The sequence below is a fragment of the Chiloscyllium plagiosum genome, unplaced genomic scaffold, assembly GCF_037043375.1.
Source record: "Chiloscyllium plagiosum isolate Xiang-an unplaced genomic scaffold, Cpla_swu_hap1 HiC_scaffold_9, whole genome shotgun sequence".
NCBI classification, from domain to species: Eukaryota; Metazoa; Chordata; class Chondrichthyes; order Orectolobiformes; family Hemiscylliidae; genus Chiloscyllium; species Chiloscyllium plagiosum.
Window position 1 is genome coordinate 101,313,126 of NW_028270147.1, and position 14,506 is coordinate 101,327,631.

At 46.9% G+C, this 14,506-nt stretch overlaps 1 protein-coding gene across 1 annotated transcript in view; it reads right to left on the minus strand.

Annotated features, from left to right (window-relative positions):
- Window positions 1-14,506, minus strand: part of LOC122546864 (putative voltage-dependent R-type calcium channel subunit alpha-1E) — a 108,936-nt gene that overhangs the window by 73,373 nt on the left and 21,057 nt on the right. Inside the window, exon 6 of the mRNA XM_087990242.1 lies at window positions 9,455-9,551. Coding sequence (XP_087846368.1) covers window positions 9,455-9,551 — 97 coding nt within the window. The remainder of the gene's footprint in view (window positions 1-9,454; window positions 9,552-14,506) is intronic.

A 14,506-nucleotide genomic window follows, 5' to 3' on the forward strand; every position in this document is an offset into this window, starting at 1 on the left:
GTGGCTGTGGTGTTTGTTTTGGAGATGTGGCTGTGGTGTTTGTTTTGGAGATGTGGCTGTGGTGTTTGTTTTGGAGAGGTGGGTGTGGTGTTTGTTTTGGAGATGTGGCTGTGGTGTTTGTTTTGGAGAGGTGGGTGTGGTGTTTGTTTTGGAGATGTGGCTGTGGTGTTTGGTTTGGAGATGTGGCTGTGGTGTTTGGTTTGGAGATGTGGCTGTGGTGTTTGGTTTGGAGATGTGGCTGTGGTGTTTGGTTTGGAGATGTGGCTGTGGTGTTTGGTTTGGAGAGGTGGCTGTGGTGTTTGTTTTGGAGATGTGGCTGTGGTGTTTGGTTTGGAGACGTGGCTGTGGTGTTTGTTTTGGAGATGTGGCTGTGGTGTTTGTTTTGGAGAGGTGGCTGTGGTGTTTGTTTTGGAGAGGTGGCTGTGGTGTTTGTTTTGGAGAGGTGGATGTGGTGTTTGTTTTGGAGAGGTGGCTGTGGTGTTTGTTTTGGAGAGGTGGCTGTGGTGTTTGTTTTGGAGATGTGGCTGTGGTGTTTGTTTTGGAGACGTGGCTGTGGTGTTTGGTTTGGAGATGTGGCTGTGGTGTTTGTTTTGGAGATGTGGCTGTGGTGTTTGTTTTGGAGATGTGGCTGTGGTGTTTGTTTTGGAGATGTGGCTGTGGTGTTTGTTTTGGAGAGGTGGGTGTGGTGTTTGGTTTGGAGATGTGGCTGTGGTGTTGGTTTGGAGATGTGGCTGTGGTGTTTGTTTTGGAGAGGTGGCTGTGGTGTTTGTTTTGGAGAGGTGGCTGTGGTGTTTGTTTTGGAGAGGTGGCTGTGGTGTTTGGTTTGGAGAGGTGGCTGTGGTGTTTGTTTTGGAGGCGTGGCTGTGGTGTTTGGTTTGGAGATGTGGCTGTGGTGTTTGTTTTGGAGATGTGGCTGTGGTGTTTGGTTTGGAGATGTGGCTGTGGTGTTTGTTTTGGAGATGTGGCTGTGGTGTTTGGTTTGGAGATGTGGCTGTGGTGTTTGTTTTGGAGATGTGGCTGTGGTGTTTGGTTTGGAGATGTGGCTGTGGTGTTTGTTTTGGAGATGTGGCTGTGGTGTTTGGTTTGGAGATGTGGCTGTGGTGTTTGGTTTGGAGATGTGGCTGTGGTGTTTGTTTTGGAGACGTGGCTGTGGTGTTTGGTTTGGAGATGTGGCTGTGGTGTTTGTTTTGGAGATGTGGCTGTGGTGTTTGGTTTGGAGATGTGGCTGTGGTGTTTGTTTTGGAGATGTGGCTGTGGTGTTTGGTTTGGAGATGTGGCTGTGGTGTTTGTTTTGGAGATGTGGCTGTGGTGTTTGGTTTGGAGATGTGGCTGTGGTGTTTGTTTTGGAGATGTGGCTGTGGTGTTTGGTTTGGAGATGTGGCTGTGGTGTTTGTTTTGGAGACGTGGCTGTGGTGTTTGGTTTGGAGAGGTGGCTGTGGTTTTTGATTTGGAGATGTGGATGTGGTCAGCCCATCGCAAAACGCTAAAGCAAAGCCATGCCTTGATCAAGTAGTTAAAATTTTCTTCAGGATTCAGGCCGGTAAGCAATGTAGTTAATGTTGGAATGCGGACTCAAGACAGCAAAAGAGTCCCATTAGTTCTAAGTTGAGTAAGATAACTCATAGGTGGATACCCAGGAGGGTGTACTCCTTGGAAGGTCCGCCTACATGTGGTTTGGAACAGTTAAATTGCTTAGCAACATCCAAACCAGAACCAATCAAAATAAATGTCTAGCTAAATGGTCACCTGGTTCTAATGGAACGTGACACTTGGAATGGCCATTTCAGTGATCGCAGAAACAGTCTTTAATAAACTTGGCTCTGGACTCCAATCTTTAAGTTTGCGCAAGACCTCAGCTAGACTGAGAACCTATACTGGTGAAACTTTACAGATTAAAGGTTGAACTTTGGATCCAGTATCTTTAGAGAAGCAGCTGGTTCAGGTACCACTGATTGTCGTAAAAGGCTCAGCCCAAACTTGATTGGGCAAAATTGATTAAGGAAGATTCACTGGGATTGGCTCAACAATTCTCCAGTTAGAAAATGATTGCCTCAGTGGAGCCCTAATTAAATACCCAGAGGTTTTTCAGGAAGGTCTGGGGAAGTCAAGGCCGCATCGCATGTTTACCCGGAAACAATTTCACGATTCTGCCAGGCCCACCCAGTGCCATTTGCCTCACGGATAAAAATCGAGGCAGAAATCAGAAAGGTTGAAAAGGAAAGGAATCATCAAACCAGTCAGGTTTGGGGAGTCGGTAGCATCAGTCATCCTGACCATGAAGCCCAACGGGTCAGTTTGCGTTTGTGGGGATTTTAAACAAACAGAAAACCACTTTTTGCAGCTGCATAAATACCCATTCACTCGCATGGAGGATTTATATACAAAGCTGAGGGGGGGGTTGGTGTTGTCCTTCGCAAAGCTGAACCTGAGTCATATGTATTTGGAATTGCAGTTAGATGAGGATTCCCAGAAGTATGTTACAATTAATACCCATAAGAGTTTGTACCAATATGTGAGACTGCCATTATCAGGCTGTGAAATGTTTCAGCAGGTGATTGAGAACATTTTACAAGGTCTACCTGAGGTGGCCATTTATCTAGATGTCATGCTAATAACAGGGAAGACAAGTTAAGGGCACTTAAAGAACTTGGATTTTGTCCTTGTACATTTTTCACAGGTGGGCATACGCCTTAGAAGGGAAAAATGTGTGTTCCAGGCACCCCATGTGACCTATTTCAGCTACAGAGTCAACAAGACAGGGGTTACGCCTGCTGCAAGATAAAGTGAGTCTAGATCAGAGTGGTGCTGGAAAAGCACAGCATCCGAGGAGCAGGAAAATCGACATTTTGGGCAAAAGCCCTTCGTCAGGAAAGCTCTATTCAGGGAAGTGAGGGAACAGCAATCATTCTCTCAGGTGTTGGCACACTATGATCTTGAGTGAGAGCTGGTATTGACAGGCTCTGCCTCCGCACAGGGCATTGGGGTAGTATTAGCTCATAGGTTGCCCAATGGAGAGGAATGCCTAATAGCGTATGGATCCAAGACTTTGGCTAATGCAGAGCGTAAATATGCCCCGGATAGAGAAAGGAATATTTGGAGTCAGAAAGTTCTACCAGTACCGTTAAAGGATAAAAATTTGTACTAATAGCAGACCACAAAACCCTGCTAGGTCACCTTAAAGAGGACAAGATAGTGCTATCCATAGCTTCAGGCTCTAATTATACTATGTGCATATAATTACAAGTTGGAACACCTTCCTGGAGGCCAAGTAGCAAAAGCCCTTTGCTGGTGCTGCTGTCACTGAATGAGCCTGCAATGGTTTGAAGTTTTCTGTACATGCTACCAGTCACAGCTGACAATATCAGACTTTGGAGGCAGAAAGATCCAGCCCTGGCAAAACCGAGACAGCTGGCGGTGTTGGGAGAAAGCAAAGGGCCATCACAATCAAAACTGGAAGCTTCTCGGACCTGGAGAGACCAGATTACAGCAGAGGACGGCATATTATAACGGGCAGCAAAAGTGACTGTACAGAGCAAACGTCGCTGCTGGATACTGGCTGAACACCACCAGGGTCATTCGAGGATTTCCAAAATGAAGATCTCAGTGAGAAGTTATGTCTGGTGGCCAGAATTAGATTGTCATGTTGGCAGGGCAGTATCCAGAGCATCCACAAGGACAAAAATTACCCCCTGCAGCTCTCACACATTTGGGTGAATGGCCAGGTAAACCGTGCACTCAGTTACACATCGTCTGTGCAGGTGCTTTCATGGGCTCGATGTTCTTAGTCTTGTGGACGCCTACTCAAAATGGCTGGTCATGCCGAGAGTTCATTCTTCAAGTATGAGGATGAGAGAAGAACTCGCACATCTTTTGCAATCCATAGGCTCCTGAAAGTATTGGCCAAAGATAACGGGCCATTGTTTACCAGCAGGGAATCTGAGTATTTCCTGAAGTCAAATGGTATTTGTCGTAACAGGACAGCTCCGTCCATTATCCAATAGTCTGGCTGAAACAGCAGTCCAAACTTTGAGTGCAGGCTTAAAGGTGGCTTACAATTTCAAACTGTCCCTGTTTTTATTTGATTATAGGACCACCCACCATAGAGGGATAAATCCAACAGAGTTGCCCATTGGGGTGGGGGAAAGACTCCACACCAGGTCAAATGGTCCTGGACCTGTGGGGAAGAGGATGAAATGATATCAGGAATGCCAATGCGGGACAGAAGACTCCGCTAAACAAGTTAGACAATTTACTTCAGGGAATGAGGGGAGTGTAGGAACCATAGGAATGGCCCTGCATGGGCAGGAGACATGGTCGACGTGAGGTCAGGCCCAGGAACATAAAGTTAAGGTCGGTGCGATGGGGCTGAAATAGAACGTGAACTGTATGGAAAGCTGCAAACCCGCAGAAGGTGCAAAATAGTGCCCAGCTCCTCAACCATCTTTCTGACTGTTCCGGAAGCCGTGGGCTCCCCCTCTCCATCAAGTGTTGAAGATATCTTGGAACCTGAGATGGACACGATGGATGTCACCGCCTCAAAGCCTTTGCCTCTTGAAGAGGGGAATGAATTTCTTCCGCGATGTCCAGGCATAAGAGGCAAGTTACTGTGCGCTACACACCGCCCTTATCGAAAACAAGTTGGAGTTTGCAGAGTTGGAGAAACCTGACCTGATGCTGAAACACTCCAGGCAGAGCTACAAGAGGAAAGAACTGGCCTATGCCCTTGAACTAAATGGGAAGGAACGTAATGATTGTAACAAGGTCAGCCAGGTGGAATAACATAGACTATCGCTTCTCTGATTGGGGCTGTTCATCTGGTCCAATCATGAAGACCTGGTCAACAGAATTAAAAACGAGTGTTCCCTCCAACTCTATTTTGATTTAGTCCCTACCCTCCCCCTCACTGTTTTGATCACACAGCACTGCCCTTTGATGTGAAGGGCAGTGCTTGTCACTGGCCACCCGGGTGTTTCCTATCTTCCTGGTGGTGGAATTTGAATAAAGATTCGTGCACTTTGTGTCTTTCACTGTGTCTCTCACCTGCACACACACACCATGGGTGTTGGGGATAAAATAAGCACTACCGCACTTAGGTGGTAGTGTGGGGGTAAAGAAAAAAAAACAAAACAAAAAAAAAATAAACAGGGGATACGAAGAAAAAGAAAAAAAAATAAACAAAAAAAAAATTAAAAAGGAGTGTTCCCTCCAACTCTATTTTGATTTAGTCCCTACCCTCCCCTTCACTGTTTTGATCACACAGCATTGCCCTTTGATGTGAAGGGCAGTGCTTGTCACTGGCCACCCGGGTGTTTTCCAATCTTCCTGGTGGTGGAATTTGAATAAAGATTTGTGCACTTTGTGTCTCTCACTGTGTCTCCCACCTGCACACACACACCATGGGTGCTGGGGAACAATAAGCAACACCGCACTTAGGCGGGAGTGTGGGGGGAAAAAAGAATAGGAGTGTTCTGATAAAAAGAACGGTGAGTCAGAAAAATAATTTAAAAAAATAAACAGGACTGTCAGAAGAAAAAAAATTAAAACGGAGTGTCTGCAGTAGTGTAGGGGTAAGGAAAGGGGGAAGAAACAGGAGTGACAGGGAAAAGCAAAGAAAAAAAAATAAACTGGAGTGTCAGAGCTTCTGTTCACTCTGAGAGCTGGCTCTGAGGGAGCAGGATCAGTGTGTGAAGGACTCTCCTTTTTTGAAGAAAAAAAAATGAAAAAGGAGTGTCAGACATTCTGTCCGCTCGGAGAGTTGGCTCGGAGGGGGCTGTATCAGTGTCAAGATTCCTCCACATGTAAACAAAGGGCGATAGGTGGCAGAAAATCAGCCTCTGTGGAGTCATTTCGGCTGCTTCACTCGACTGGTTCCTGGGGTGAGACAGATGTCCTACTGTGAGAGACGAAATCAAGTGTGCTGATTTGCTCCGGAGTTTACAGGAATCACATTAAAACAAACCAGATTCTAATGGGGGTGGAATAGGATGGACACAAGTTGTTTCTAGTTGGAGAGTCGAAAACTGGCGTTCCGGGGTGGGGGGGGAGGGGCTTAATTGCAAGATAACTTGCTGACCATTAAAAATGGAGATGGAGAAAAGGACTTTCACTCAGAGGATGAAGAACTTTTGGAATCCTTGAGCACAGATGCTTTTGGACACTACATTGCTGAATATATTTAAAGCCGAGATCCAGAGATATTCAGGGAATCAAAAGGTGATGGGGAATGTGTGGATTGGGAGCTTTGAGACAGATGACCAGCCAAGGATACATTGCTGAAACAGCAGGCTTAATCCCTGCTTGTAGATTTTATGTTCTACTGCACTTACAGACCCATCAGCGCTTATTATCTCAAAACTTCATTCAATTAAAAAAGTAGATATTTTTCTTATTTAAAAGAGCACAGACTGAAATTGACTCTGCACCATCCCCAGCAAACACTCCCAGACCAAGGAAAGCATGGGATCAGATACAGAGTAAAGCTCCTCTGTGCTGTTCAAACATTCCCTCTACCAGGACAGCAGGGGTTTAGATATCAACAGAGACATAGAGTGTATTTGTTTGTGAGAGAGAAAGGAGACGGAGGGAGAGTGCAAGAGGAACAATGGATGAGTGATAGAGGCAAATTGAGAGAGGCACAACCAAAGAGAGAGAGAGTTGAGTGGAAAGAATGTGTTGTGTGTCTAAGTATGGTGGACTGTCACTTTAAGAGTCTGATCATATGACACCATTGGCAGCTCGGGGTGAGCAAACAGCTCTCTTTAAGCTCGCTGCCTGCAGAGTGAAAACCTCCTGCTGTGGAACACTTCAGCCTCCTGCTCTTTCTTTGAATGCCACAAATTGAAGTGGGGGGAAGGAGGCAGAGTGCAGGAAAGAGGTGATGGCCTTAAAAAGATTTGGGGGTGGAGATAGAGAAAGGGAATTTGAAAGCTGGGCTAGAGGAGGCAACCATTCAGTAAATGCTGCCAGATGGACTGTGTTGCACCCTCCCTCTAGAAGAGACTCGTCACATCGATTTACAACTCCACAGTCCCGTCTCAATGATGCCAGCTCCTGTCAGTAGAGATTACTCCTCCTCTCCTGGGCTCCCTGACTCTGGGACTTCCTTTAACTGGTCCTTCATCTTGCTGGAGCCCAGATGTCCAGGATTTGTGTACCTGAATCCAGGACAGCCTCTGAGGGCAGGAACCCTGTCTAATCCTGTCATCTTGCCTGCTGGATTAGGGAATGGGGGCAATGCATTGACATTGGATGGCATGGTGGCTCATTGGTTAGCACTGCTACTTCACAGCGCCAGGGACCCAGGTTCGATTCCACCCTTACGTGACTGTCTGTGTGGAGTTTGCCCATTCGCCTTGCCCCACTGCGGATTTCCTCTGGGTGCTCTGGTTTCCTCCCACAGTCCAAAGGTGTGCAGGCCAGGTGGACTGGTCATGCTAAACTGCCCTTAATGTCCATGGATATCCAGACTAGGTGGGTTAGCCATGGGAAATGCAGGGTTTACAAGGGTAGGGTGGGGGGGGATGGGTCTGGGTGGGATGCTCGAAGAGCGCGGTCGGCGTGGGGCCGAATGGCCTCTCTCCATGCTGTAGGGATTCAATGATTCCACATCGCAGTTGCAAATGTTTGCCTCTGTCTGTCCCTGATAACTTCAGACAAGCTTAACCTGGTGGGTTGAGGGGAGGGGAGAGTGCACATTCCAGTCTTGTTCCCTGACTCCACGTGGGACGGATCTGGAAAACTCAGGCCAACCCCTGGCAAAAATGGATCAGTCAGATCACGCGGCTTGGAAGTTTACCTGCACGCGTCCCACATCTTCTGGTTAGGTTCGGGCAGCGCCGCAATCCGTAAACGGCTAAATCAACACGACAGATTGACAGGACAGACATTACCAAGCAAGACCCTGGAATGCACGAGGAGCCCTTCAGCCTTTGCAGCTGGGAACAGCAGGGAGTGCTCGGACGATTGATGCAAAGTGTTTCCAATATGGCAGAGATGGTGATGAGTGTAGGAATGGGGGCGGGGGCGGGGGGGGGGGGTGGAGTCAATGCGTGATCAAACCATGCACTAAACACACAGCGTTCACACAAAGCAGCTGTCTGAATCATGCGTCACAGTATAGCATGAAATGGTCTCCAGCAAAGTTCAAGTGGTTGCTAAACCTCAATTCTTGTGCTTAATTTTGCACACATCAGGGTGAGAAAGGTTAGTGCTGCAGAATAGAGGACTCTCCGCTCAGCACAGGTCCAGGGTTAGATATAAAGCTACCTCTACTGTTTTAAACTGAACGTAAAGCTAAGTCTACACTGTCTGCATGAAACATTCCCAGGACAGGGACAGCACGGGGTTAGATACAGTGTAAAGCTTCCTCAACACTATCCCTATCAAATACTCCCAGGAAAGGGACAGCATTGGTCATATATACAATAAAGCTCCTGCAACTCTTGTAAACTGAAAGTAAAGCTCCCTCTATACTGTCCCGATCGAATACTCCTGGGACAGGGACAGAACAGGGTTAGATACAGAGTAAAACTTCCCCAACACTATTCCCATCATACACGCCCAGGACAGGGACAGCACTGGATTAGATGCAGAGTAAAGCTCCCTCAACACTATCCCCATCAAATACTCCCAGGTCGGGGCAGAACAGGGTTAGATACAGAGTAGGACTTCCCCTGCACTATTCCCATCAAATACTCCCAGGACAGGGATAAGCATGGGTTAGCTACAGAGTAAAGCTTCCTCTGCACTGTCCCCTTCAAATATTCCCAGGACAGCGACAGAACGGGGTTAGATACAGAGTAAAGCTTCCTCTACACTGTCCCCTTCAAATATTCCCAGGACAGCGACAGAACGGGGTTAGATACAGAGTAAAACTTCCCCTACACTATTCCAATCAAACACTTCCAGGACAGGGACAAGCATGGGTTAGCTACAGAGTAAAGCTTCCTCTACACTGTCCCCATTAAACACTCCCAGGACAGGGACAGTACAGAGTTAGATATCGAATAAAGGTCCCACTACACTTTTAAACAGAAAGTAAATTGAAAGTAAAGCCTTCTCTATAGGTTAGATTATATATTGTCATCATCAAACACTCCCAGGACAAGGACAGTACGAGATTGGATGCAGAGTAAAGCTTTCTCTACACTGTCGTCATTAAAACTCTGGTATGAGGTTACTGTCTTGTCGGAGTGCTGGAATTATATTGTATTCTATCCCCAACACTAACATGACACACCCTGAGAAACATGAAAGTCACAAAAACAAAGCTCGGGATGTAATAAGGAGAACTGAGTGACAGTTCCTGAACTTCAATATCTGACTGAGGACATTTAACTGTTAGACACAGACTCAAAAAGAAGTTCAACTAAGACCTTCACTCAACCCCAGACAGAAACGCTGACAAAGATACTTTCAGTCTCAGGCAGACACAGTTTGAGGTTTGTTTTTCTACCTTGTAAGCCACTTTCGAAGGACATTTCTTCCCCAGACCCAGCGGTGGTGACATGAGGGTCAACATTTGATACATGTCAGTGTAATGGATTCGGCCGCTTTGAATGGAGGGAGGGATGTGATAAGCATGAACAGGAAACAGAACAGGAAAGAGTTAATCACATCTATCTCAATCAGCAGAACAACCCTTTGTCATTAAACCAGCCAGTCATACAGCACAGGAGGAGGCCCATTGTGTCTTTACCAGCACTTCCAAAGAGCTTTCCAATTAGCTCCGCTCACTTGCTCTTGCCCCTAGCCCCTGAATTTTCATTTGGTTTTCATTTTTCCAGAATATCCTTTTTTTCTCCCCAGAGTTACTATGAGTCTGCTTACATCACCTTTTCAGGCAGCAGATCATAATGTCTCGTGATCTTGCCCCTAGCCGTTTGATACATTTTGCCAATGATCCAAAGTTTTCATTACCATTTTTCCTCTCTTTGCAAAGTTCAGCTGTTGCATAAATGCGGTTGGATTCGGTGAGCTGCTGTGGGATGATGGGTTACTGGTTCAAACCCCACCATACCAGCAGTGCCCAGCACAGCAAGCGTGAATCAGGGGAGGGACAAAGGGAGGCAGAAGAAGACATGCACTCCATGCATCTGGATTATGCATTTCTCCTCCATAAAGAAACAGTTTCTCGTCTTTCCTTTCCCTTCACACTGATCCGTACTGCCAGTTTAATATCTTAACCCTAACCAAATGGTAATTTGCCATCAGCTCCATCCGTTATTCAAGAATTTGATAGCATTGCAGTGTGCGAGAGTCTGTGCGGGATCGATTCCCGACCTGCTCGACTTCTCACAGATGTGTCAGTCACGCGCTGCTCATTCAGAATTCCCCGTGGCAGGCATTTTGCACTGCCAGATGCCCAGGCTCAGAAGGGTGCTGCTGTCAGGGTAGGATGCGACTGAGTGTGTATCAGTGCACGTATGTGTGTGAGAGAATCTGTGTGTTTGTACATGCAAATGTTTATGTGCGTGTATCTGTCCCTCTGTGTATGTATTTGTGTGCACGTGTATCTATGTGCATATGTGCATGTTTGCCTGTGTACGTGATGCGTGTATATCTGTGCATGTGAGTGTGCATGTGCGTGCATGCAACAGAGTGTATATGCATGCGACAATGTGTGTGTGTCTGTGTGCATCTGCGCATGTAACTGTGTGTGTGTCTGTCTAATGCATGTGAGAGAGAATGTGTGTGTATCTGTGCACGTGTACATGTGAGGATGGGTGTGTTTGGCTGTGTTTATGTGCACACAAGTGTGTGCCTGGATACACGAGAGTCTGAGTGAGTGTGTGCACGTGAAAGTGTGTCATGAAAGTGAGGGTCTGCATCTGTGTGGGTCTTTGCATGTGCACACGAAAGAGAAGGTGTGAGAAGGTGTCCCTGCAGGGGTGCGCCTGTATGTGGCTCATTCATATTATCCCGACTTCGACACTGGAACTTTTCCAACACAGCCTGGCTGTCCTCCTGCATTCCACGCTCTCTGACCCAAAGGTTGGATCATACTCTGCTGCCTGCCTTCTGACTCACTCCAGCTTATTGTTCACCCAGCAGTCCTGTGCTCCAGGACCTGAACTACCTATGGTTAAGCAGGACCTCAATTCTAAAAACAAATCACATTCTCATTTACTAATCCATGAGAGGCTTGTGTTCTGCAATTTGCTCCGGCCTCACAATTCCAAATACAGTAGCACCTCGACAAACAAACGACCCCGTTCACGAACAAATCGGTTTACGAACAGGATTGTACATAAAACTTTGCTTCAACGTACGTACGAAATTCAAGGTACGAACGCAAAACGAATGCAAGGTACGAACGTGTGCGGCCGCGTGGTTTCATTGTTCTGCTTTGCTACGCGCTTGTTGAAGGCAAAAGCTCTCGGGCCCCGCGTGATCTCATTCAGTTCGTCTTTGGTGCGTGCCCTGTGAACAGCCTTCGTTGCTCCGTCCAAGCATTCTTACGCTCTCCGAACAATGGGAAGAATTTAATCAATTCGCGAACCGGGTCCCGGAACGGATGAAGTTCGTAAGTTGGGGCGCTACTGTACCTCCAGCACCGATAGCTGTGCGGCCTTCAGTTGCCTATGCCCTAATCTCTGGTATTCCGTCATGAATCTCTCTCTCTACCTTTGCCTTAAACCATACCTCTTTAACAAAGCTTTCAGCCCTCATAACACTGAGTACGTGTTCAATTTCACAACGTATGGGGTGTTTCATGAGAGGTGCTATATAATTATCAGGAGTTGTGTGTTTTTGTGTAAGAGTGCTCGTGTCTGTGGGCAATATTTGGATGCACGAGTGTTACTGTGAAGATCAGAACTTAACAATGGGTATGGACGGGGGGGTGGGGGGGAGGCACAGTGGCTCAGTGGTTAGCACTGCTGCCTCACACTCCCAGGGACCCGAGTTCAATTCCCGCATCGGATGACAGTCTGTGTGGAGTTTGCACATTCTCCCCATGGGTTTCCTCTGAGTGCTCTGGTTTCCTCCCACAGGTGCAGGTCAGGTGAATTGGCCGTGCTAAATTGCCCATAATGCTAGGTGCATGAGTCCGGGGTAAATATAGGATAGGGGAATGGATCTGGGTGGGTTACTCTTCGACGGGTCGGTGTGGACTTGTTGGGCCGAAGGCCTGTTTCCACACTGTGGGGAATCTAATCGAATCCACTGAGTGTGATCTATCTTTTGATATGATTTTGTCTCAACATCCCATGTCCTTTGACTCCCCCAAAAAAGCAAACATCTGAAGATATTTGAGACTGGGATAGATAGATGTGGGACCCTCTGGGAGTAGAGAATTCCAAAGATACACAATTCTCCAAGTGAATAAATGTACCCTCATCTCAGTCCTACATGCTTGACTGCTTTTCCTGGAAGTGCAGCCCCACAGATACCCCAGCGGGGGCAACACCCCACCAGATCTGTCCCCTCAATCTCCTTAAGAACCCTCTATATTTCAGTAAGATTGCCTCTCATTCTTCTAAACTCCAGGGAGGATCAACCTAGTCTCTGGTCACTGGAAAACCTGCTCATTCCAGGGATCAATCTAGTGAGGTTATTGGTACATGTGAATGTCTGAGTGTGTATTTAGTCTCAGTGTGCTTCTGCTGGATTTACACAAGTGAGTGTGAGTGTTTGGGGGTGAGACTCTGTATGTGTGTGTGAGTGTGAGTGTGACTGCGTGAGCAAAAGAGTGTGGCTGTGTGTGAGAGAATGTGTGTGCACGCAAGAGTGATAGTGAGAATGAGTGAGAGAGAGCACATGTGTGGACCTGTGTGTGAGAGACAGAGTATGACTGCGTGTGTGGATGTGAGAAAATGTGTAACTGTGCAAGATAGTGTGTGACTATGAAAGAGAGACTGTGTGAGGTAGTGTGTGACTGTGTGCATATGGGAGAGCGTGTGTGATTGTGTGTGTGTGTGTATGGACTGTGTCTGTATATGTGTATGTATGTGTATGTGTGTGTATGGACTGTATGCCGTGTATGTGTGTGGATTGTGTGTGTACATGTGCGTGTGTATGTGTATGGACTGTGTCTGTATATGTGTATGTGTGTGTATGGACTGTGTGTCGTGTATGTGTGTGGATTGCGTGTGTACATGTGCGTGTGTATGTGTATGGACTATGTGTCTGTGCGTGTGTATGGACTGTATGTTTGTGTGTATATGTGGACTGTATATGTGCATGGACTCTGTGTGCATGTGTGTGTATGGACTGTGTGTCTGTATATGTGTGTGTATGTATGGACTATGTGTATGTGGATTGTGTGTGCCAATGTGCGTGTGCATGTATATGGACTCTGTGTGTGTGGACTGTGTGTTTGTGTGTGTGTATGCAGACTGTGTATGTGTATGGACTCTGTGTGCATGTGTGTGAATGGACTGTGTACCTGTATATATGTGCGTATATGTGTGTGCGTGTGTGTGTATGGACTGTGTGTCTGTGTGTGTGTGGATTGTGTGTGTACATGTGCATGTGTGTGTGTATGGACTGTGTGTGTATGGACTGTGTGTCTGTGTGTGTATATGGACTGTGTATGTGCATGGACTGTGTGCGTGTTTTTCTGTGTGTATGTGTATGGACTGTATGTCTGTGTGTGTGTGTCTGTGTGTGTATGGATTGTGTGTGCGTGTGTATATATGGACTGTGTATGTGTATGGACTCTGTGTACGTGTGCGTGTGTATGGACTGTGTGTCTGTGTTTGTGTGTTTTTCTGTGTGTGTGTATGGACTGTGTCTGTGTGTATGGATTGTGTGTGCGTGTGTATATGGACTGTGTATGTATATGGACTCTGTGTGTGTGTGTATGGACTCTGTGTCTGTGTTTGTGTGTTTTTCTGTGTGTGCGTGTGTATGGACTGTATGCTGTATGTCTGTGTGTGTGTGTGTGTGTGTGTGTCTTTGTGTGTGCACGCTGCTTGGGCAATTGAAGCAGGGCACCCGTACCAAGATGAATACCCACTCAACCAACTCAGGAGCTGGGCGACCCCTGGGAGGTTTCAGGTGGCTTCTGCCTATGGCTTGGTTCTGTGCAGAAAGCACAGTGCATTGTAAAGAGAAAGTTGGTTGCTGTAGACCGGAGATACTGTCTCTTTAAAGGAAGCCTGTCATTCCTCAGTCAGAGAGGGGCAACCACTGGGTGCGGCTAAGTCAATATAAAGCAAACCTTGCAGGCCACCCTACAAGGGCACTTCCTCCCCAGTCCCAGGGGAGGCGCGATCATACACACTATTGTGTACATGTCCTTATAATGAATCCTTCCGCTACAAAGAAAGCAGATTTGATTAGACAACAACAACAATACAGAACAGACAAGTTTCTATTGCTGAGTAAGGAGAGCTCATTGCCAGTTCTGTGGATGGTGGCTTTGTGTTCCTCTTCAGCTCTGGCCCCTCGCGTCAAATGTGAATTAACCAAGAGACAGTGTGCATCTTTGGGGACACCAAAAGGTTAAAATCTCTGGGAAGTTCTTGCATGCTGTTTCGCATCACTTTCCCGAGATCCACAA